At 39.9% G+C, this 26324-nt stretch overlaps 1 protein-coding gene across 3 annotated transcripts in view; it reads left to right on the top strand.

Moving 5' to 3' along the window:
* Positions 1–26324, top strand: part of LOC149313753 (rap guanine nucleotide exchange factor 4) — a 196436-nt gene that overhangs the window by 15406 nt on the left and 154706 nt on the right. For all 3 annotated transcript variants that reach the window (XM_089519740.1, XM_089519741.1, XM_089519739.1), the window contains exons 2-4: positions 4664–4806; positions 15676–15764; positions 24612–24758. In XM_089519740.1, the coding sequence (XP_089375866.1) occupies positions 4664–4806; positions 15676–15764; positions 24612–24758 (379 nt within the window). The remainder of the gene's footprint in view (positions 1–4663; positions 4807–15675; positions 15765–24611; positions 24759–26324) is intronic.

The raw sequence follows: 26324 nt of genomic DNA, 5'->3' as shown, positions 1-26324 counted from the left end.
TGATCCAATCTCAAACCTGAATTTCTTGTATTTGAAGAAATGATTAACTGACAGTTTATTATTTAATTAGATATTAGGTAATCAATGTTACAGCTCCCAGTCCTTCTGAAAACATGTTCAATAGCTGCATTTCAGAAACAATTAAGCAGAAAGAGATTCATTGAATCAGATTATTATAGAATCTGCAATGGATATTAAAACTTATCTTATACAATTGCACAACTGCTTCTTTCAACAGTTCTAAATTCTTTCTAAACTAAAGAAACCATTGTGTATAAAAGGCAAAGTACACACTGTAAATATATTGGGCTAAATCCAGAAAGTTACTTGCAGTAAAGACAGGATTTTCACTCACTCCCTTTATTGCTTTCTCTCTCTGCTTCCCATTTGTGCTCACAGAAGCTGTTTCCATGGGCACGCTGATGGCATTGGATATTGGTAATTCTTTTCTAGGGCTACATATTTGCTTTGATTCTACAAGGGTAAAATCTCTTATTAGGTGCAGAATTCAGTGTTTATTTGTTGAGTTTATATCCTACCTGTCTCCAAGAAAAGGGACTCACAAAAGTATAATTCATAATACAAAATACAATTAAAATTTAAATCAAATTTAAATATTAGAACACAATTAAATCAAAGCATTTATGCATAAGGAAGCACATAAACAAAGAAAATATCCTAAGAGCATTAGCTTTCATATAAATACATCAAGAGTCTATCCCTTGGGCTGTGAACATAGGTCTGTAGGTCTTCTTTCATTCTTGAAGAGTATATCATCTGTTTTTAATTGCACATCAAGAAATCACAAGACAGATTCCAATTACCCCTAAAGCCTAAACCAGTTATTGATGTAGAATGGTAGGGCAGCACAGATTAGTAGCAGCAATGACATCAATAGCACATCTAGGAACAAACCTTTGTGTTCACTGAAAGCATGGTTAAATGACCTACAATGTGGCAGATGAACACTTTATAGGCAGCAATTTCCATAGTTGGGGTAGCACTATCTATCACCTGCCTAACCTCTGAGCATGAGGAGTAATGGAGATGGCCTTAACAGTCAAGTCAGCTCATGTGATCCTTACGGTATGCGGGGCAGCATCACAAGGAAAGGACCATAACTCAGTGGTAGATCACATGCATTGTATTCAGAAGAGGGAGCTGGGGAAAAAAACCCTTGGTTTAAACCCGTGTAAAACTCCTGCCAGTCAGAATAAACTAGGAAATCATATAGCCTTCCAGATGTTTTTGGACTGAAACTTCCATTAACCATTGAGGTGAGCATATACTCCAATTGTCCTGATTTGGCTGGAACAGTCCAATTATAACTCTCATATCCCAGTTTTTCTCTTTCCTTCTCCACTTTTGCTCTTTGCCCCCACCTTGTTTCAATGCTGCAAACTAAATTCAAAGTGCAAAAGTAGTTTTCACTTACTGTAATTAACTTGAGGGAGGGAAAGGAGAGAGGAAGAGGGGGTGGAATTTTGTCCTTTCTTGTAGATTCAGGCAAAAACAATCCCTCTCCTGACTTGTCTGTTCTTCCTCATTGATGACCTTTGCCATCTTGACTACAACTGGCTGCACAGGAGGGCATGGGTATGCAGAGAGTTGTAGCCCCTACAGCTGAAGGGGTGCATAATTGCCACCTCTGGGGTAGACAGCATTGAGCTTGGTGGACTTGTTCTTGAATTCAATACAAAACAGCATCCTGTTTTCATATATGGAAAATGAGAAACAACAGATGGATTGAGTAATGTTTGCAGTTGCTAAAGTGGGGTTTCAGTACACAATTCTGTTCCCTGCTAGCAAAAGCTGAATCATTGATACAAATAAACAAACCCATGGAAATGGATTTATCTGCACATCTGTACAGATCCCAGAATCTAGTTTTGCTGAAGGCAGCATTTGCCCTTATCTTCCCTAATTCTTCAGAATGGTGTTTTTAACAAAAGAGAAACTTATATGAAGTATAGTGGAAAAGAGGATAGTCAGAGGAGCAAAGCTGTCATTTGGGAATACCTGCTGCAGTAACAGTCCCATTAGAGTATGAAGAGGACAAGGAAGGAGCACTAATGGGGGGAAGATTAAGATAATATTTAAAAATGACACCAGTTTTAGAATGTGTTTAGAAATAATTTGCCAATTTTGCTGGTTCCTTTGACATCCCCCCCTTTCTTGCTTTTTTAATGTTTTACTTCACAGTGTTGTTGTGAAGATAAAGTGGGATGTGGGAGCCCTGCCATCCTGAACTTATTGGAGGGATGGCAAGGTATCAATTATATTTAAAAGGCTACAGGAGGTACATGTTATTTGGCTGAAATTGTGAGGAGGAAAAATAGTGCTTGCGGTTTCCACTAAGGGTTCCCCCTCTGCTCTTGCACTTAATTTGAGCACTGGCCAAGTACATACCTCAGTTCATGCATCCTTGCTGTGGTGGAACCAACATGTACCACAGAACCATTTTTCATATAAATATAATTGAGGCACATGGGGAAGGAAGGAAAAAAAACACCAAATCTGCTAAACAGCACTTTACCTGGAAGCCGTAACACTGGTAAACAAATTTCCTGGTTGTTTCTCATGATGAGATAGAGCATTACCATACTAGTACCAGGAGAAGCTCTGGATGTTTTGCCCTGGTGTAAAGCCACAATCAGCAGGAGGAAAGTTATTTACAGATATTATAGCTTTAGCTCCTACTTAGAGTTCAGCCATACATTTAAAGTGTTTCTCTGTGATGTTCATACGGCATCTACAGTTTTATATTAGAGCCACCTCTAAAGGAAAGATTAAATTAAGGACTGTTTATTATATTCCTCTCTATTATTATAGTAGAAATAATGAAAAAGTTCAATGGACTGCTTATATGAAAATAGCTACCAACAAGGACTACAGAGGAAGAGTGGCCATTCTGTGTACATTTTGTAAGAGGCAGATGTAGGAAAAGATACATTCATGCCATCAGGTGAAGTGAAATATGATAAAAGTAATCTCTCTAACAGACCCCACTGTAATTATTCTGTGATTGCTTGAATGTGCAGGACTGCTCTTGTGCTTCTGTTGCCAATGGATTGGTCTTTATCATCTCCTAGCTTGTCTCGCATTCTTAGCTAGCAGGCCGAAGTGATAAGAGAGCGCGAGAGAGAGAAAGAGAGAGAGAATGATCTGAAAAATGGTTGGTCTGTGATAGATTCCAAGCCCTTCACATGGTCATTGAATTTGTCACAATGTTCATATAGGTCTTTTATAAACATTTAACACTATCTGAGAGATGACAACATCCTTGTAATTCTTCATCTATAAAAGGGGATATGGATGTCTGTAGCTCACAAATACAAATACAGCACAGTTTTACTTTCCTTGCCAACATCACCCTGGCAACTTGTTGAAGTGCTTGGGTATAAATCTCTAAAACAAAACGAATTAGTGTTTAGAATCTTGGAAGCAATTGTGTTGTGAGAGAGCCAGTAATCAAGGCACACAGTTCTCTATCCCTTTTTCTCATATGGTTTTTTTTAATGTTTCATTTTTTCCTATTGTGACAGAATTACAGATTAGAACAGATTAGTTTGCACTTTGTTCCTCATTGCTGCCCTTTTAAAAAAGTACCAAAAATAAAGAGTCAAAGCAGAACATTTCTAACCATGCTTTAGACTAGATAAGTCACAGAGACAGATGGTGATTTTATGCAGGAAAGCATCACTCCCTGTGGAGCCAGTTGCCACAACTGTGTAAAAATAAAGTCAGACTCCTATGATTGCTTTACTTCAAGAGTTGAACAGGTTGGACAGAAGGTCCCATCCGTCCTAAATAGTAGGAGGGATGATCAGAGTTGCAGTCCAACAACATCTATATGTACCCATCTCCACATCTTCCAACTGTCCCAATTTGGCAGGAACAAGCCCCATTGATCTAACTTTTTTAGCTTCTCTCTCCTCTTCTCTCACTTTCCCTCTTTTCCCCTGGCTTACTTCAGTTGCTGCAAACTGTACTTTGGTAGTTTTAGCACTGTCTGATAAGTCCCTAGGAGGAAGATAAAAGGAGGGAGCAGAATCCTGCCCATTCCACTAGGCTCAGTCAGAAGCGAACTACTGCTGTCTCCTCTAGTTTCCATGCTCTTCTTCATTAATAGCTTCTACCATCTTGACCTTAATCTAATGTTGCCTGGCCCCATGTTTCCTTGTTTTCATCTGCGAATTTCTGGGAGTTATGCATCTCTAACTTACTTGGTTGGTTCATCCTTATGAAATGAAATATGAATCTGCTGTTCATAAAAAGAAAAAAAATATGAAACACAACCTGCTTCAGTGGTAAGTAATGTGGCTGGAGCTTACTCTTTGTGGTTAATACTGGGTACATGATGCTGGGAGAAACTTCTTAACTATGCATTTTGTATCTTGTGATCAATTTGTATGGGCATCGAGAAAGATGCTTTCAGTGGCTACTCAGATGTGGAATTCTGTCCTCCTTAGGCTAAATGAAACACTTTGCTGAAGATATTCCTGGTTGGTCTACTTTTACATTTCATATATATTTTTCACCAGTGGTTTGGTTTTATAAATGTATTAATCCTACCATAGTTTTTGGAATAAAGGGATCTAAAAAGCAAAATAAATTCATTCTTTTATAAATGTCCATATATATTTGTTTTCTGATCTTACAGGCCTTTGGAACGCTCTAGTGAAGATATAGATATTATATTCACCCGGCTAAAGGAAGTAAAAGCTTTTGAAAAATTCCACCCAAATCTGCTCCAGCAAATATGTCTCTGTGGCTATTACGAAAACCTGGAAAAAGGGATTACATGTAAGATGTTCTTCTTTGTGGATAAGAAAATGTATAAGAGTAAACCAAAATCAGACAGATGGTCTTTGTATTGTAGAAATATTTGTAGAATCATATGTTTTCCTGAAGACAGAGATTCTGAGCAGTGGTTAGCTTGGTTACCATTTCATCTGTCATGTGAATCTTGTTCATTTATATAGTCTGGCTGTTCTTTTTAATAGGAAATCCATTATATATATATTTTTAAAAAGTGTTAAATAGTTAGAATAGTCTTTAGCAACTTTGAATGGAGAACTATTAATTCTTGTGGGGTGAAACAGATGGGCTAAATAAAGCAGTTTCCAGCTGCTTAGAAGGTGGGCTGTTTAGACAACATGCACCTTGAAAGCAGCTGGAAAATGGATCAATGCTGCACTCTGAGGCTAAAAACCAGAGCAAAAAGAAACCAGAATAGTACAGCTCAAGGCGGAAAATCTTCATTGCTGCATATAAATGCAAGTGCAGGCTTGCAGCAAAACAAAGAAATGAAAGTGCAACAACACCAATGGATAATTACAATACACACAAACCAAACAGTCCAACAGGGGGGCATGGGGTGAAAGGGGCATGTGGAGGGCCCCTCCATGATTGTGCTTTGCCAATGTATCACTCACACACCAAGGCATCGATGCCCTGTATGGGCGGAGCATCGCAAGTGTGACTGTATGGCCATTCAAAGGGGCAGCCATGCAATAGGATGGCATTTGGATGGATGTGAGAGGTTACTGGTTATAGGCAGTGTGTTTGTTTGATGATGCACATGTATGGTGGGAGGCAACAAAAAATATTACCCAGCAGTGCAGCTTGATGCCGCACCATGCTTATTTGGCCTGTCTTTGGAGCAGACCATGTGGGCAGCGGGATTTCAACCTGCTTTTGGAAAAACTAGGATTGAGCTGCTTTTTCCTGTCTGTCTGTTCAACCCCTATGTGTCAAGTACAGTGACTCCCTTAGTTCAGAAATCCAAGTTTCCATAGCAAAACTCAGATAGTCTTTATTCAGTAATAAAGATCTATACCAGAGATGTTTTTTGTCAGAACTGAGCAGTAAGTATTATTAAAGCACATTTCCAAGAACACATAATTTCAAATCATTGATGGGCTATTTTCTCATTTGTTATGAAAGAAAAACAAAGTAATTCCTCTTGATCCCTATAAGCCCCCTCTCGGGGCGTTGCCACAGTTTTCAAGGAGATGCCTGCTGGGTTGCCTCCATGCCCACCTCTCCCACATTCTTGTCAGCCACTTGTTGGAGGGAAGCTGTCAATCTCCCAGGGAGTCAGGCTTGCCGAGGACTGGGTGATTGATGGCTCCCTCCGATAAGTGGCTGATGAAAATGTAGGAGAGTTGGATGCAGAGGCAGCCTGGCAGGCATTTCCCTGGCAATTATGGCGGGCCCTGAGTTCACTTTTGTTTTGTTTTGTTCTGACAGAGTGAATTCTGTGGTCTTCCGAGCCCCTGGTGGTGAAAAGTCCTCTTGTCCCTAATGGTGGCATGGTAACATGGCCGTGCCACCACTGGGGACAATGTGGGTTTGCCATCTGTGGATGCTTGAATCCACAGATGGCAAGTCCACAGATACTGAGGGCCGACTGTAACCTATTTCATCCAGCAACCCCTGGTCCTGGGAGGCCACCCCACACTCCAATACCTTGACCAAAAATAATAGTTTTAGCACTGTCTGATAATTATCCATTATAGACAGGTGGAAGGATAGCTTTTTCAACAAACGTCTCACAACTGCCTCCTTAAGCTGGAGCTCTGCCTTAGTGTAAGAAAGCATCGAATACCCCCTTCACCCATTCAGCCAATCCCCCTCTGGCCCTTTTGATAAGCCAGGAAGGGCAAAGATCTAGCAAACATATGATAGCTCTCACCTCTCCAAGGATCTTGTCCACATTCTCAAACTACACAAATTGACAAGTATTCAGTAACACTGTGCAAACAGGAACCAAGGTTACATCCACTGGAACTGTCTCAACTACAGCATCCAAGTTCAAACAAGGGTGAGCAATTTTGTCTGCAAAGTGCGGTGCAAATTCTTTATGGTGGGCTATCAAGTGGGTCTGCATTTTCTACTTGAGTGCCAGTGTGTGATAGACCTCTGACCACTCAAATGCTGGATGGCTACTTGCAGGGGAAAAAACCAGAAAACAACTTTCCTGCTGGCATTGCCACAGAGTAGGCCTTCAAATAGGCTCTAGCTCATGTTTGGTCAGATTCACTCTGAGTCTTCTGCCAATATCACTCTAGTCTCTATCTCAGTCGCTTCATCACCACTAACTACCAGGAAAACCAGGGGGCTGGATTGGCTCACTCTGTAAGAGTCTGTGACCATTGTCCTGGCCATTTCCCCATTCAGCCAAAGCTCCAACATAATCACTTGCTGAGGTGACAGTAAAATCCCCAAGAGCCATCAGCCTCCTGGAGCAGACCATCCTAATCTGTTCCTAACACCTGCAGAGGTTCCAAGTCCCAGTGAATCTAAACCTGACTAGGTAATGAATCTGTCCATGACAATGGAACTGCAGAAAATTCACACCAAGATCACCATTACCACACCCAGCACAGAAAACAAGGTCCAGAGTGTGCCCAGCAGCATGAGTAGAGCCAGATACCACTTGAGACAGGCCCATAGTTGCCATGAAGTCCTGAGTCACTCCCAACACAGCAGTCTCAACCTGGATGTTGCAGACCCCACAACACTACTAACCGTGGGGACCAAAATTAATCCTGAGCCCACCCCCTCCCAGCTAGGCCAGGAAGGGAGACTTGAGCAGTGGAGTGTGCAGTACGCCAACAGAATCCTTATTCTGTCCCTACCCACCTTTAGATATTCATACTCAAAACCTGCAAATTATGAGAATGCATCTGGTTAGGGGGATGGAATCACAATGGACCAGTGCAACTCCACCTCCTCATTGCGCAGGTCTTGCCTGCTACTGTGCTGAAAAACCTGGTGGGCAGAGCTGAGAGAGATTTCTGCCCCAGATGAATCATGTGAAGATGAATCCCAAATTCTACAAAGTGAAGTGGAATCTGCAATAAGGGAAATTGGAAAAAATAAATCACCAGAAACAGATAACATCTGAATTCTACTGCTGCAGTGCACACAGACAGAAGCAACTCTAGTATTAACTGAAATATGTCAACAAATATGGAAAACAAAGAGGTGGCCAACAGAGTGGAAATGATCTGTCTATCTATCTATCTATCTATCTATCTATCTATCTATCTATCATCTACCAATCCACAAGAAAGGAGATACAAAAGACTGCAGCAGCAACTATAGAACAATAGAAAGCAAAATAATGCTCAAAATTCAGCAGCATAGACTCCAACCGTACATGGAGAGAGAAATTCCAGAGGTGCAAGCAGGATTCAGGAAAGGGAGAGGCAACAGGGACCAAATTGCAAACATATGATGGATAATGGAGCGTGACAAAGAATTCCAGAAAAAAAATCAGCATGGTTTTCATGGACTATAGCAAAACATTAACTGTATAGATCATGAAAAGCAATGGAATGCACTCAATACTTTTGATCATCCTGATTATAAATCTGTACCAAGGACAAGAGGCCACTGTCAGAACAGAATTGTTTCCAGGGCCCATGTTCCACAGATATCAAACGAAGGAGGAATATCAGCACTAAAATAAAATTATTCTATTTAACTAGTTTAATACTGGTGAAGCATTTTAGCACTTTGACTATAATAAAGAAGGGTCTATGGAAATTGAAAATCAATTTCTGAAATAGTTTTTTGTGGGTTTTTCGGGCTACGTTTTTCTGAAAATCTTGTGTCTAGATGTAACATATGATCAGGAGGAGGAGGGGGATGAACACAAAGGAGGGGGAAAGGAAGGGAAACCTAGGCTATTGCAAGAAAGAGTTTGGATGAAACCTGGGAATATGTAGGTGAAATTAAAACAAAAAGAACTGGAAACTCAGTACTTCCAGATCTTTTTTCCCTTTCTGGATGAATCATCCCTCCATTTCTTTTCTCCTTCTTGCTTTTTTCTTCCTTATTCTTGAGGCACAAGTTTTGTAGCACTGGAGAAAGAAGGTCAAAAAGAGAGCCCTAGGGCTGTAGCTGTATTGGCAGAGGGATTAGTTTAGTGCAGACAGGCTTTATAATCTGCTTTTCAACTCAAGTGAATGCTCAGAGCATGATATTATAACAAAACACTGAAATATCAAAGAGGAAGTAAAAACTTAATCGGCAACATTGCATTAAGACTAAGGAGAATATTATGAACTAAGCTAAGTTCTATTAGACTTGAAAAAAAAAAAGAAAACAACCCATCTAAATGGGCTAAGCTCTTGTAAATCTTATGCAGGAATGAACTGTATAAATCACTCTAGGAATTGTGCAGCCCTCCAGATGTTGTTGGACTGCAATTCTCACTATGCTTGCTAGAGTTGCTGGTAACTACCATTAAGCAACATTAGGAGGGCTGCCTGATTCTTACCCCAAGGATAACTGAAGGAAAGTAGTTACGAATCAGGGCTGCCTGAGACAAACCCCCCTAACCCTTGCCTCCTCTTTCAACCCAGTTACTGTGTTTTTTTACTACCTAAGTACCATCCTTAACCAGATTTCTGCAGTCATCTCATTCATCAGTATCACCTTCCAAGAAAGGTGTCCTTTCTATGCTTTGGTGAAACGGGGGCCCGTTACGGACCGCCCAAAAGGGGCGGTCTCGGGCCGCTGCTGGTTGCAGCACGGAGGAGTCGCAGCAGCCAAACCGCGCGACTCCTCCGCGCTGCAAAGAAGGAGCGTGAAAATCGCGCTCCTTCCGGCAACCCGGAAGATACGCCACAAGTGCCAAAGTGTGCACTCACGGCGTCACTTCCGGGCTGTGATGTGTGGATGCAGAGCGTCCATTACGTCAAAATGGCGGCGGCCGTGTGGAACGGCCGCCACCATTTGTTACGGACTCTGTCTGTAACAGGGTAAGGGACGTCTGGAAGAGACACCCCTTTTTCAAAATCTGGAATCCACCTGGGATTCTGAACTCCTTTCATGGGTAGCCCCACATTCTTGGGATTTTATTTGTTGAATTTATATCTCTTCTGACTCCTAGGCTAGGATTCAAGATGGCTTACTATAATTTTAAAAAGATTAAACTAAAACATTAGTTTATAAATGTTAGAAAGGAATTGAACAATAATATTATTTTAAAAATCATGGTTAAAACAGTTAAAAACACAAAAACAGGTTTAAAACATAATTTCCAGTAAAAGATTAAAAATACACTTTACACACACAGAGACGCTACTACTGCATGATTAAAATTCAGTGACCTCCCTGAATAAAAATGTCTTCACTTGCCACACCTTGGAATGGCCACAGAGAAGGCTGTTTCATGACTTTTCACCAAACATGGAACAATGGATGTAAGCTACAGGAAAAGAGATTCCACCTCAACATTAGGAGGAACTTCCTTACAGTGAGACCTGTTTGACAGTGTAACACACTTCCTTGGAGAGTGGTGGAATCTCCTTCTTTGGAGGTCTTTAAACAGAGGCGGGATAGCCAGCTGTCAGGGGTGATTTGATTGTGAATTCCTGCATGACAGAATGGGGTTGAATGCTCTTGAGGTCTATTCCAACTGTGTGATTCTATGATTCTGTGCCTGCAAAGGTGATGGGACAGAGAGAAAGCCCTCCCTTGCAGATTTTAAAGCTGGCACCGGCTTATATAAGAAGACACAGTCTTTCAGCAGTCCTGACCCAAGCCGTCTAGGCCTTTAAAGGTCAAAACCAGCAAAAACCTGTTGTTTCAACAGGGGATCACATGATGTCTGTAATGAGTCCCAGTCAACAGCCTGGCCACAGCATTTTGTATCTGCTGAAGTGTTTTGTTTTGTTTTGTTTTGTTTTTTGGTATCTGCTGAAGCCCGTATTACACCGGTTCTAAAATCTCTCCACTGGCTGCCTATCAGTTTCCGGGCAAAGTACAAGGTGTTGGTTCTAGCCTTTAAAGCCCTATATGGCTTGGGTCCTGACTACTTGCGGGAGTGCCTACTTCCATACAATCCACCCCACACACTTCAGTCCTCTGGGAAGAATCTGCTACAACCTAAGAAGACCAGACTTTCAGCGGTGACCCAGAGGACCTTCTCATCAGCCACTCCCAGGCTCTGGAACAACCTGCTGGACGAGATCCGCCATATTACCACCTTGGAAGCCTTTAAAAAGGCTATTAAGACAGATCTCTTCTGGCAGGCCTTTCCAGACCATTAGATCCATTAGACTTGCCTCCCCCTCTATTGATACCGATATCAAAATTGATTGATACCATCGCCCACGTCCCTCCCGTCCTCTAGAGGAAGACTCATTTCTAGTGCTAATCTGCCCAAAATTTTAGTGTATTCATATTGAACAGTTTTAAATTTTTTGATGTTTAATCTTTTTTTAGGGGTTGATCACTGTTTTTATGACTGGGGGGAGGGTTGGGGTTTGGGGGTTTTAAAATTGTAATTTTTAATTGTTTGATGTTTTAATTATACTGTTGGAATCCGCTATGATTCCTTTGTGAAAAAGGGGAATACAATTATTATTATTATTATTATTATTATTATTATTATTATTATTATTTCTGAACAGTTCCAAATGGCAGTCCCACGCAGAGGATATTACAGTAGTCCAAATGGGGTGAAATCAAGGCATGTGTCACCATTGGCAGATCTAATATCTTGAGGAATGGGTGCAGCTTGTTTTGGCTATCTAAGTGCCCATACAGACAAGGCCAAAATAAAGGTGCTTCAGGTCTCTTTGAAGGTATGCTGTTTAAATGACACACACATCATAAGAGACCAGAAGTTGCACCAAAACTGCATTCCAGTCCTTTGGACTGGAGCGTGGCTTTGGTTTGGTTTCCAGCTTCTTAGGACGCATGCATCATCTAAATAGCATTCCTCCAAAGAACCCCGAAGCAGCTTTATTTTGGCCTGTCTGTATGGGCCCTAAGTTAACTACTGTATATATGCTCGTCTATAAGTCTAAAAACATATGCCCAAAAATTGACCTCAAAATCCCAGGTTGACTTATTTACAAGTCACTATGGAAATGTGATAGCAGCTCTTTCAAATTTCCCACTGCAGTGCGGAAAGGAGTTTATTTCTCTCTGAAGCCAAGCAGAAAGAGTCCTGGGTGATTGATATTGCTCTTTGTTTAAGAGTCCATCTCTCAACTGCGCATCTGGCTGAAACGAAAGCTGAAATGATGAAGCAAAAAGCCTCAGTGAGAGTCTCTCTTGCCATATGCACACATACACACACTGAAGGAGACTCCAAGTTTTGCCATCAACCTATCCACAGGTCATGGCAAAGTCCATAATTTTGGCCTCAACACCTGACTTCGATTTATAAATGAGTATAGTTGAGTATCTATGGTATATATATATTTTGGGAAGTATAATTTACATGTAAACTATGTAAACTATATATGTAATTTACTAATCTGTGTAATCTAATCTATGAAAGTTAGCTAATTTAACTATGAAACATTTTCAGGGGTAGCTGTGTTGGCCTTATAGCAAAGTACAATAACATCCAAAATCCACAAAACAGAGGCGAGATACAGACCGCCCGAAAAGGGGGGCCTACTGGCACATGGATTTCTGCTGGAGGGAAGCCTCAGCCGCCAAACCGCGAGGCTTCCTGCCGGCAGAAAAAGAACCCGCAAAAAGTAGGTTCTTTTTGTGTCGTGCTTGCGATGCCCAAGTGCGCAAATGGCGCACTCATGATGTCACAAGCGTGATGTGATGTGCGGATGCTATGCGTCCGTCATGTAATGGCGGCACCCATGTAGTACTAGTGCGCACTCCCTAACCTTAGTGACGACGACGCCACGCCACATTTTGCCCGTTTGTACCGGGCCCACAATACCTTTATTTTAAACATAGTTCTAACTATATAAATTCACATCTGGCCACAGCCTGAACCTAAGCATACAGATTTAGATCAGAGTCCAGGAGTACAGTGGAGGAGAGAGTAGGATCGGGTTGTTCCCTAGAAGGGAGGGACGAGGGACTACAGGACCCAGCAAGCCAAGGAAAAGTAAAGGAGGGGATGGGGCAAGAGGATTTAGCTGGGAGAGGAAGGAGAGGGGAGAATATGAGCGCAGAGAACTTAAGGAGAGAGGGAGAGGTGGACCTGAGGAGGAGGGGTAAAGACGGGGAGATGGAGTGTGGTCAGAACAAGGAGTGAGGAATAGAAAAAACTCTGCAGCTGGGAAGGGTGGATGGCAGCCTTGAGTTGGAGAGGCTTGAGGGAAGAAGAGGAAGCTGGAGCTCTGAGAGCCTCAAGGACCCATGCCTGGAGGGGGTTTTGGCAGAGAGGGTGAGAGTGTCCACATTGGTGGAGTGTGCACAGCCAGTAGTGGCACGCCCCAAGGGGATTCCAAGACAGCGGCTGTGTTGGGATATAAGGGGACAGTGTTGGTGTCTTGGAGACACCCCGCAGCTTGGGAGAAAATGGACCTAGAGATGTCCAAGAAGGAGCTTTATCTGTGTGGGGGACCTTGGTTTGGGGAAGTTTAAATAGAACCCTACGAACTGTTATATACCATGGTGGTGAGTTAACCTACCTCGCACTACAGGAGAAGGTTGGTGTTGAATTAAATAATAAAAGGTTGGTGAGCAAGCATTCCCTGTGTGCAAGTTTACTTTCAATTTTGAAGAAATGGAAGGTACTAGAATCCCACGACCAGCAGGCGTGGCAGGGACCCTGATGATAACGCCCAAGAGGCAAACCTGAGATTGGGGGGGGGGGTAACCCCATCTAGCACAGGTTGAATCCTTGTCCCCTAGTATGTCTTTCAGATGACCAGCTCTTCTGTCTTGTCCGGATTACGTTTCAATTTGTTCACCCTCATCCAATCTATTAGTGTTTTATAATGTTGGCCATGAGGCAGACAAAGTTAAGCCAATACCACTGAAAGTGAGAGGACTTAGAAAGTACTATGCATATGTAACTGATGGTAAGTGTACCATGTTTGTTCACCATTGCAGTTCAAAAATCAAGCATGAATTCAAAGCAGCAGTCCCGTAAAAATATACTTGAGCATAAGCCCCCCTGAAGAAGTAAGTGAAGCATATTTTTTAGCTGACCTGCATAAGATTGTAATATCTCCTGCTGAGTGACTGGGAGAATTTGATAATTAGACTACGTGCTATTATAACAGCAAGAGAAAAATATAAATATAAACCACTTTGTGAATTTGGTGATTCAACCCTCTCAGAAAAAAGAACAAATAAATAGATAATAGAAACTTTCCCTTGAATCAGTTTTGGAAGATACCACCATGTTCTGGAAGATACACCGGTTTTGGAAGACAGCCATCATGGCTTGTTGAATAAGCTGAGAAGGGACATGTAATGAGCCATTATGTGCCAGAACTGTTACTCTCAGCTTTAGTTCTCTCCCTAGTTTCCTTGGTGTAAATTTGTATAGGTTTCCCTGCATGCAGGATATGTAATCTGAAAAGTCCATAAACTGAACTCTATAGAGAGAGGCATCATTTGGGGTCTCTTTAAAACAGCCTCCCAGTAACTGTTATCCAAGATTTTAGTCTCTGCCATTTTTAATTGCCTTTATCAATTGATTAAATTATGTTGTTTCTATTTTATTGTAACAAATATTTGAGCCTCACAACAACCCTGTGGATCCCAGAGCTTCATCTAACCACTTCTCCATTATGTATAGCTTCAACATGATATTATACTCATTTTTCTTAAAATGAACTTTCTAAGCTCTGCCACATATTACCCAAAGAGCAGCATGGCTAAGTAGGGATTTTGCCTCAGGTCTTTTTAGTTGTAAGTCCAACATTATATCCATTGCAACACATAATTTAAAAGCAAAGAGATCATATTAGGATTTATAACAAGAAATAGGTCATCAGCAGTCTGAACATCTGGTCTGAAGGGAAAAGTCTCTACTGTGCTTTCAAAAGATGGTTAAGGCAGAGTTCGGGCAAGGTCTTTAAGGAAGTTTCATAACAATATCAGAAGGATGCTTCAATATAAAGTCCTACATGGAAGGAGTATTAGCTCACTAGGGTCAGCTCCTCATGTCTGTACTAGTCTTCCATTCACCACCACCACCTTAATTGTAAGAAGAAAAAGTAAGCAGTAGTAGTGCTGGGTATTCTCAACGTTCTGTATTTCCTATTGATAGTATATTAGGGCTTAGGACACTGTAGGAAAATTTAAATTAGAATCCAGTATCAATCAGAGGAGAATGAAAACACTACTTCTGGGTAAGCCCATGTGGTGTAGGAGGAAAGAGGTCTCTTGGGTGAGTTTAGGAGAGAGAGAAGAAAAGAAAAGTCCAGTGGTGGATGGGAGAGGAAGAAAGATGTCTACTGTAGTGCCTATCTAGCCGCTATGATTTTTCAAATAGATTTCATGTTAATTCTGCTTCTCATATACAAATCTGATGAGGTGTGATACTGCTCCGAGAACACTGCACTTTTGTACTACAAACTTTGTGTAGGGGTGGCATAACTTAGAGGATGCATTGAAATGGCCTGATTAATTATGATAGCATATGGGTAGAAAGGAATACAGGTAAACTCACAGTAAAAAGTGTATATGCTAGTGTAATTGTCAGTCCTCAAAGAATATTGGGAATTGTAGCCTGGTGCTAAAGATTTTCCTACCCCCATTCCTAAAATATAGCTCCCACAGTTCTTTTGCAAAAGGGAATGACTGTTAATACAGACATGTCCTAACTGGGTAACTGTGTCACAATTAGAGAAAATCAGTCATATAGTAATTGTGGTTAAACATACTTTTCAGCAGGCGTATTCCTTATTTCTCTCTTTTTATTTTGGCTTACAGTATTCCGTCAAGGTGATATTGGAACAAATTGGTATGCTGTGCTGACAGGATCTTTGGACGTTAAAGTTTCTGATACAAGCAACCACCAGGTAAAATTGCTCCTCTAGCAGAGTACAATCTTCTGAGGAAACTGTTAACTACAAGTGGATAAAACGGTTGGAGATTTCATCAATATGATGCTCTTTTCCACCCTGACAGAAGTTGACCAAAAAAATTGATGGCATTATCAAGCATCCATAATGCCCACTGTGGATTTCTCTAATATGTGAAACATACTGTGAGGGCATGTAACAAAATAATATGGTAACCTGAGCTGTATACTTTTCTTTCTTTCTTTTTTTCCTGCTTGGCCTATGGAATTCTCTCCCATAAGATCTAATAAATTTCTCAGATGGATCCCTCACTGAGGGAAGGGAAAACAAAGCATTAATGATAAAACCTTTAACCACTGCCACCAAATTAACCCACATAGAAACCAGCGGCTAGCTTTCTTCCTGTGGCATAGGAATGGAATTGGTACAATTGCCAGCAACAAGCTCCTAAGACAAACAAAACTGATATATTTGTTATTTACGTATAGCAAAACCCTTGCACCACAGCCATGGTCATAGACTGTGATCATAGACTGATAGCGTAGGGCTGTGAAGGCATATCTCTGTTTGAAGTTAGTTACATTATTTAAGTATTGTGGTTAGCTTGTTTGGAAAGGGAGTTTGGCATACCAAGGAGCACATTTTGATAGGCCAACAGAGGTATAATCTAACTAAAAGTCATGTTTCAAGATGTGGGACTTCATATATTTTACAGCTCTATGATAGTTTAAAGAGCACAGCAAATCCTTTGAGAGCCCATACAAGTCAATAAGATGTAAAATTTCTTGATTCCAGGATAAAAATGTTTTCAAACATTATAAAGCATAAGCAAACATGACAATATGCTTCTTCACAATAATTTTTTAAGCCACGGGTATGGCAATCATAAGAACACAAGAACAGCTATGTTGGAGCTGATCAAAACCCAGTGTAAGGCAGTGCTCTGTTTCCACTGTGGCCAATCAGAGGCCTACCAAGAAACTCACAAACCAGACAAGAATCCAACAGCATCCTCCTACTTGTGTTCCACAATTGGTAGTCAGAGGCAGTTTGGTTCTGATCCTGTACATAACATACGAAATGAATAGTGAAGATAGTGAAGATAATATAATATATAGAAAGAAAGAAGATCAGAATATCCGGATCCAAAAGAGAAAAAAAGACAAGAATTAAATACAATATAAAGGAAGAAGAAGCCAAAAGCGACTTCCAATCTTCTCTTCAGAGGTTATTAACCCAACATACATTCTAAAAAAAGTCATCCATACCCTTCTTATATAATAAATTTCCTCCTTTCTATAAAATCTAAATTCTAATAAAGTTCTTATACAGTATTCTTCTAAATAAATTCCTTAACAGGAAATCTAACATTAATATTCAACATTAATAACCATTAACTATTTCTAATTTCATTACATCAACCCTAGTTTGAATAAATCATAGAATCATAGAGTTGGAAAAGACTACAAGGGCTGTCCAGAGCAACTATTAGTCATGCAGGAATACACAATCAAAACCAGTACATGTTGTCTTTTTTATGATAATATCAAAAACAATACAATCCCCCTTTTTATAATAATCAGATTACTTCTCGTCCTCTTTCTTTTAAAATCAGTCCCATTTGACCTCATTGTATTACAACCGTAGCTATATCTCCCACCTCCACAAAAGAAAAAAGGAAAAGAGAAATTATCTTCTTCTCTTCATTTTCAAAAGCAGTGAACTATACCACAATTATCCATTTAATGAAAGTCTCCAGCTCCCTCTGAATTATTCTTAATATAATCAAACACTAAAACCCATAAAATCCACTTTCTAACACTTTTGTTCCTTTATTTTAAATCATAAATCGATTATCTTAAATCAGCCCCAGATAACAAGATGCATATTCCAAAATCCAAATAATCTAGCCCTCTCCTCACTACCAATCTTATTTGCAGTTAAATTTCATTTTGGTTTTTCTACCAAATCTTAGACATAGGGCAAATTGGGCAAAACACAAATTACTTGAACCAGGAGGTGAGAACAACCAGTCAAAATCCACATTCATGTTTTCCCTGCCCAACCCCAACCCCATGCCGATACCTTTACCTTCACCTCCTCAAAATCTCTTTTCCAGTCCAGATAATTCTTGATATCCTCAACAAGCACCCCCTGTTCCTCACAGATCACCCCCCATCAAAACCAAAATCTTCACACCATGGGTACTGATCAACAGTTTCCTTATTGTTCTTTCACACTGTGTTGTTTTTGCAGCCCCCAACCATCTCCCTTAATTCCTCCAGAGTAGCTTCCCTAAAAACAGGGGTCTCTTGATTCTATGTCTCATCTCCATCTGTGATTGTTCCTTCCAAGTCATCGGGATTGTTTCTCAGTCTTGATTTTCCATGGCAGATCCCAGTCCCAATCTCCCAATATTCCTCTTCATTATCCTCATAATCAGAGAGTTCAACTTTCTGGTTTAGTCTTGCTCTGTAGATTTAAAGTCTTCCTTCATTAATCTAAATTCCTCCAAAATCTCCTGCCAGAGCAAATTCAGCATGAGAGGGTTGCATCTTTAATGTGTTTCTATTATACCAACTCTTGATATGCAAAGAGTTAACAAATACAGCTCCTCTGTGCCTCCTTCAGAAGATTGTGATGGAAGTTCCTTTTATGCAGAAAAATGGCTGCTCTGTGAACATTTTAATGATGTGACACCTCCATGACGATTTAATCCCAGGGGACAAGCACAACTGGCAATCACACCCTCGTGCCTTACAGATGGTTTAGTGATGTTTTAGGGACAGTAAGCTTCCGTGTGATAATCTCCATAGTATGTCAGTGTTGAGAAAACTGGGCTAGGTGAGAGCCTGGGCCAATTTGGTCTAAGAAAGCTGCCTGTCAAGGGATATATATGGTTAGGTTAATCTGCAGTTCACCCAGTACAAGAGACAATGCTAAGCAAACAGCTTGGAAATGGACAATAAACATTTTAAATGTGGAAAATCAGTATCACATAGTTTAACCTAAAAAAAGAAAATTGTGGGTGTTGTTATATGGCTGATTTCAGTATGGACAGAATCAGCAAAGGCACTATCAGTCCAGATGTTGATGTAACTCTAAAACGGACTTTCCTGTATTATTGTACAACTATTATGCAGCTCTTACTTACTTCCTCTATTGACATCCCAGATTTTTAATCACTGGTGTCATGTCTGCTAGAAATGTATTTAACTTTAAATTTATGTCAGACACTGATAATGTCATTAACATTTTTTCCAGGGAATAATATACTTTAGCAGGCAAAAATAATATGGAGGAAAAGTACAGGATTGTGTTAATATCTACTAAACAATAATACCACAAGAGGGCAGTGTGAGAATGCATAAAATTTTCCTTCTCTGATTATTTTCACACTAACAGAGGCAGACTTCACTCTTCATGTAATTCCATCATATTTCTTCATTTTGGAAGGCTTGTTTGTTTACTGGAACAAACATGCAGAGTTTATCAGCAACACCAGTGATCTAGATTTTGAATCTCTATGGAAATGCTAATAATCACCACAGTAGGATATGGCAAATATAATTCAGCTTTGTTTGTGTGTACGAGAAAGTCTAAGCAAAGAAGAAGCAAAAGACACATTTCAAGATACTTAAAATGGTTGTTTTCTGAGTAGAAAAGCACAATTCATTTGGGTCTTCAGAAATTTCAGAATGAGAAACTCTCAAAACATTTAATGTTTTCATTTATCCTGTAAATGGTTTGGTCATTCCTGGTTCAGAAATTTTTGATGTTTTGAGTCCAAATAACTGCCTACAGAAAGCCTTGAGAGTACACACAGTCTAAAATGCATGTCTCTTGTTTCTTCTGTGAATTCCATTGAATGCTGTCTAGTTTCATGGGAAGAGCTGTGCCAAAACCAAACGCCCCTGCTACTGCCCTCATTCCACCCACTGTTGCCAAAGCATCAGAGGAAAGAAGGGCTCCTTGTTATCTCTATCACAGCTCTAGTATTACCACAACTAGTATACCTAATAGTTAGGCTTGCTACATCCTGCACCTATTCCAGGACTTGAAATTTCAGGTTCAAAACCTGAGACCCAGGGGAAGTGACATTTGCTTGTCACAAGCGAGGGTCTTGGTGATATCATTAAGCATGCTATATTAAGCATCAACCACATATGTACCAAAAAACATCAAGGCTAACAAAAGAGGCAGTGTTATCACTAGGGCTGATGTCACCCAATGTGGTAACTCATGATGTCACGCCCCCATTGACCTCCTCCCATACCACATGATACAGAATCCTTAATAATTTTTTTTGTGCTAACATTATTCATAAATCATTAATTCCCATATATCACTGAATGTAATGGCAATAGTTGGAACATAAACAACTAGCAAAATTAAAATTATACCTTTAAATTACAATATCACATGCACAGCCTAAATGCATTTACATGTACATTGTTTCATGTTGTTAGACTGAAAAATTGGTAAGATGTGATGTTTTTAAAGAAAAAATTAAAATGAATATTTTTTAAAAAAATAATTAAAAATAATTTTTAATTTTATTTTTTTAAAAAACCTAGGGGCCTCTCCTTTCTCTCCCACTGAAACTCACCCCACTAACACATCTCTTCAGCACTTTAAAGGGATGCAGACAAACGCCATAGCCTGTTTCTGCCAAAAGGCAGTTGTTTGGGGAGCAGAGGTGTCATCCCCCTTTATAGTGTCACCTGGTGCATCTCCTTGATAGTGACAGTGATATCCCTGAAAGGAGGAAAGCATGTATATATACACATACATTTGAAAGCAACACCTTTGCACTGAGATTCTTCCCCCTCACTCTGAGGATTATAGAAGATAGGTCAGGTCCTCAGATCCAACAACCTGACTAATGGTAGCATCAGCATAGGCAATAATGGAGCAGCCATTTGCCACACAACACAACAAAGCAACAGCAGGTTAAGAGCTGGTCCAGAGGCCCACATATATGTTTTTGCAACCTACAAATCTGTTTTTACAGCCAGCAGACTCTGCAAAGCTCTCCCCCATGCCATCTTGCTCTCCCCTTTTTGTTTTGTTTTTAAAGAAGAAATTGCTGCTTTTGCATCTGGGGGCTTACCGGAGCATTGGTTTGTGTTTGGAGTGCTGGTACCACCCCCACTCCCACCCCTAAGCTACTATACTGCAAAATGTAAAACTGGCAACAGGCTGGAAGCCACCTCCATTTAGAGGAATCACAGATCTCAGGGCATGGTCCTAAGGGAGAGGGAAAGAAATCTCAAGGCTAGAGCACCCCACTGAAATGTGTCTGTGTGTTGTTTGTTAGATCTGAATGGCATGTTCTGTGCAACTCTGTGATATCCTGTATAATTACATCAGAAGGAATTCCTTCTTATAACAGCACATAACAGCTCTTGTGAGATCTTCATCCCTATGGGTCTCAAGTTTGAGTCCTGCAGAATTGCAGAACCTGTGATAGTCTTAACCTTTGAACCCGATCTAGGGCTGCATCCACAATGCAATAATACAATTTGATTCCACTTTAACTGCCATAGCTCAATGCTATGAAATTATGGGAATTATAGTTTTGAGAGTCATTTAGCTTTCTCTGACAGAGAAACTACAAACCCCAGGACTCCATAGCATGAGCCATGGCAGTTAAAGTGGTGTGAAACTTGATTATTTCTACAGTGCGGATGCAGCCTAGTTATGATTTCTTAGGTACTTATTTTGATATTTTTGGGGCCTACTACAACCAACCTTCCATGAAGCCAAATAGTGGCCCTTCAGAGTTGTCCATCCCTCAGGGAAGATGCATACTGATAAAGCTGCCCCTATTCCGGGGACCCCTGGTATACCGTAACTCATGCCAGCCTCTTATGACGGGCCTTTTAAAAGTATCAGGATAATTGCTATTGTAATTTCAGAAGTGCAGAGAGATTATCTTCCTTTCCCCCTCCACGGGATGGAGAAACATCCTAAAAGAAATTTCAAGGGAGCACATAATTCTAATACAGTACAACCCATTTTCCATTTCACTACCTAATCATTTGATCAGATTTTTTTTTATTTTTTAAAAAAAACCCTTTTTACCTGTAAAAATGAAACATTCCTTTATGTGCAGCTTAGCCAGCAATAGCCTATTGGGAACAAAAGGGACTAACATGCGAATATTTTCCCCCCAACATATAGAATACCAGCTTTTGTAGATTTCTTCTTCTCTTGTGCACACTTCAAGGAATTGGTGACCTGATGACCTAGGGAAGAAGGCAACAAATGAGTTAGGAGAGGCTGGGCATTCAGGATCACAATGCAGTTCATTTAATAAATCGTTTGAAAAGTTTTCCTAATGTATAGTAGCAGAAATGGCCTCTAAAGAAACGTTTGTTCTTGTAACATTCTTCATACTTTTGTAGGATGCAATGAGGTTAGGAAGGAATACAGTTAGGCTAGAAATAAATAAGCTGATAGAAATGTCCTTAGATTTGCAGAAAGCAAAAGTCATTTTCTTCTGCAATATTTTAAGCTTTCACGTAAATAAAAGAACAAAGGCTTTGGAAGCATATTTATTTGTCTTTAGATATATACTGTTTCCCAGCAGGTTTAAAAATATCTTCAGAGAACAGAAAGGAAAAAGAAATTCAACAAAAATTGAAAATAAATAAAAGCAGATTATAACAAAAATTAAACCGTCATCTTCAACAGAAAGTCTGCTTCATATCTCTTCTGGTGCCAAATCCTACAGCTCCTATGAAATAGAAATATTTTACTGGTCTTTTCAAATGCATGGAAAGAGGAGCCACTGAGAACTTGTGTGGTGTTGTGGTTATATATATGTTGGAGGTCTAGGTTATATTCCTGACTGATCTGTGAAAGTCAGTCAATGAGGAGATTACTATCCTGGCCTGACTTGTCACTTATGGATAAAATTAAGAGGAGATGTATGTTGCTTTGAGCTTACTGGAAGAAAAGCAAAATAATATAAATGTATGAGGATAGCCATAAATGTAAGGGAGCCAGTAGTGGTTTGAGTGTCCGACTAGGACTTGGGAGACCAGCTTCAAATCCCAGCTCAACTATGTAAACCCACTGAGTGACCTTGGGTCAGTCACACTTTTTCAGCCTCAGAGGATGGCAATGGCAAATCCCCTCTGAAGAGATTTGCCAAGAAAACCCCATGATAGGTCCCCCTTAGGGTCGCCATAAATCAAAACTTTATGTGACTTTAAAGCGCACAACAACAACAAGAGGAAGGCAATGGCAAAACCCCCTCTGAAGAAACTTACCAAGAAAACCACATTATATGGTAATCATAAATTGGAAATGATTTGAAGGCACAAAACAACAACAAATAAATAAATAAGGAATTAAGTTCCAGACATAAGTTATTCTAAAGCTTCCATGTTTCCTTTTTCATACAACACAGTGTAGATCGATTGCCTCACAGCATGTGATTTTGTGATGCGGATTTTTTCAGTTTTTGCCCAGAAGGTGTGCAACCAGTGTGTAGTTTTAGAAACAAGTGTATCTTCCTAGGTTATGAGTAATCTTTTATTTATTTATTTATTTATTTATTTTAAGACCACTCTGTAGCTGACCTTCAGTGGATACCCAGGAGTAGATCCTCCTGCTATTTCTGGGAATGGGGGGTGGGGGGAGCGGACAACAAGCAAGGTAAAGGTGTTTAGCTGATAATATTCCTCAAACTGGCCTACAGGAACAGTGGGAGTTCCTTGAAAGCCATGTTAACCCACCTAATTGGAATCATGTGCCTTACTTTCCCCAAGGGGAGTAGATTTCTTAATAGGGAACAGAAAGAAATAGGGGTTCTGAAGTCTAGAAAACCAAATGAACTTGCAGCTGGTCTGAGGAAAAAGCTCACCTTTAAGAATATTTTCCTTACTTTTCTTTCAGTAAAGTTTTTTAATGTCATGAAAGGGCAGCAAATGATTACTTATCTTTGTTATTATTATATCTTTGCTGCTAGGAAAGGGCAGTGCTTGTGGGATTTCTGCGTGTGCATGTGCACTTCATGTAGAGTATCAGAATAACTTGGTTGATTTTGGGTACTGTGCAGCCTTAGGCTGTCTCTGCCCTTCTTCACATTTCTTACCTTGCAGAATTTTTATTTTCTAAATTGAATCTCTGCCAGGCCCTCAGAGGGAGCCCTGTGTTTCCCCCCTTTAAAAAACAACAACTCCATTCTTGTTTTTAAAAAGAGATTTTCTTATAAAAGAGGGATACACAGAAGGTTTTGCCCGAGTACGCTCTGACCAGAAGTAGGTCAGAACCCCACACAGACTGCTCCCAAGGCAGGCCACGCACACAGGGGCCAACTTGTGCCACCAGAAGGCAGATTATCCCGGCTGCTCTCGTCCTATGAACTGGAATGTGGCTTCAGCATTGCCTCTGGCTGCTTTAAAGGCAAGCACTTTGGAGGTGTATGTCGCCACACCTCCAAAGTGGTCAGAAGCCACTTCATTTTGACCATGTGTTTCACCCCAATTAGTTCATTGCATTATTGGATCAGGGCCCATTTGAATACTGCTAGTACTTTGATCACCAAATTATGATGGCAGAAAACTGTTTTCTTATAGTAAAGCTCTCTTTTTCATTATTATTATTTCAGACACACTGAACTGAACAGAAGTGTGTTGGAGGCTGAGCTTTTGTTCAAATTAAGTCACAGTTTTTGTCAAAAAATTTACTGTGTTATTCACAGGCAAAGAACTGTCATAGTCCAAAACATCTGTTTACAACTGAAGCTTGTTGTATCTTTGGCAGTACTGTGACATGAAACTCTGCAGAACTCAAGGGCTGAGTGTGTATCCCTTTAACTCTGATTCACAGGACGCAGTGACAATCTGCACCTTGGGAATAGGAACAGCTTTTGGAGAGTCGATTTTGGATAACACCCCTCGCCATGCTACTATTGTTACAAGGGAAAACAGTGAGCTGCTGCGAATTGAGCAGAAAGATTTCAAGGCACTTTGGGAGGTAAGACAAAAAAAGATGCTTGATCAGTTTTAACATTGTTAAGGAGAAGACCTGAAGAGGCAATGAATCTAGCTTTCCACAACACTGAATTTACAGCAGTGTCTGCATAGGGAATGTACAGATAGAAAAGGATTCTAGAATGGCTCTGTGAAACTGGAAATATTTTTTTCATAATGATAGCTGTGTTCATCTGTAACTGCAAAAACATAAAAGATGTGTCATATCATACCTTTTAGTTTAAAAGCAACACAACAGTCCTTTTTGTTTCAAAGAAAGACCTCCTATTTTCACTTTTTGCTAACTTACCAAATGTACCTTGCCCTGGCTAATAATTTTTTTAAAGGGATTTTCTTTCTGTTAATGTGTATTTATTAGCTCTATGAAATATCCATGCCATTAAAATATCTTTTAGCTACAACCTGGAGTTGCTGTCTGTTTGCCAGGCTCTTCATTGCTCTTTAGTCATACACCCCCAAAGATTTGGAAGTTGCTAAATATTTGTAATGTTGTGGGCGAAGCCTGTTGCCAGCAGTTTGTAGAATTTTAAATTTGGCAACAGAATGAGGTTAACTTTTTTAAAAAAACCTCATTAGTTGGCACATGGGTGACAAACTGTTGATGCTCTTGCTGCTTATAATTAGTTATGTTTTCATGCTTCATAAGGCTCACTCATGTGTTAACATGCTAATCTAGCAGACACTGTAAAGACTTTTAGGATTTGAAAATATGACCTAAGAAGTATTACTTGGAGTGGGAACGCATATTTCAGACCTGCTGTGCTATATGGTCTGTACAGAGCTTAGAAATGATGCCTAAACATTAATTTGTTAGACCCTGGATGCAATCGATAGAAGAGCTATATAAAAGAGAGGAAAAATGTATGACACATCGAATTAAGTATCATACAAAGATGAACCCCAAGTTCTAGAAAGCAAGGTCAAAGCTGCAATAAGAGAAACTGAGAAGAATAAATCACCAGGAAAAGATGATATTCCAGTTGAACTGCTACAGTTCACACATATATCAACTCCTGGCTGTCGTACTTTGGCCACATCATGAGAAGGCAATAATGCTAGGAAAGATAATATGCTAGGAAAGACAGAGGATAGTAGAAAGAGAGAAAGACTGCAGGCCAGATGGCTAGACTCAGGGAGGTCATGGGCACGAATTTGCAAGACCTAAGCAGAACAGTAGAAGACAGGAGGTCTTCGAGATGTCTCATCCACAGGGTCACCATGTGTCGAAGTCTACTCGATGGCAGTTAACAACAGCAACAACAATTCATTTACACTTACAAAAATTAATTTAAAATTCACTATTTTAAGAATTAGATACCAACAATATTTAGCTTTTGGATAACCATTAACACGTGTTACTTTAGGAGAAGCTTTTGGGGGTGTTTGGTCATTTTTAGTAGTTTAAAAACATTTTTAAAAATGGGATGTTTTAACAATTTATAATTTTTGTTAATGACTAATATAACAATTAATTTTATAGATTTTTTGTATTTTAAAAAAATCAATAGATTACTTTTTCATAACTATTTAATATAGACCCATTAGTGCT

This window comes from Sceloporus occidentalis, unplaced genomic scaffold (genome assembly GCF_023333645.1).
Source record: "Sceloporus occidentalis isolate IW3139 unplaced genomic scaffold, rSceOcc1.0.p SCAF_4, whole genome shotgun sequence".
Lineage (NCBI taxonomy): Eukaryota > Metazoa > Chordata > Lepidosauria > Squamata > Phrynosomatidae > Sceloporus > Sceloporus occidentalis.
Note: the sequence above shows the minus strand (reverse complement) of the source record. Positions and strands in the feature narration are given on the sequence as shown.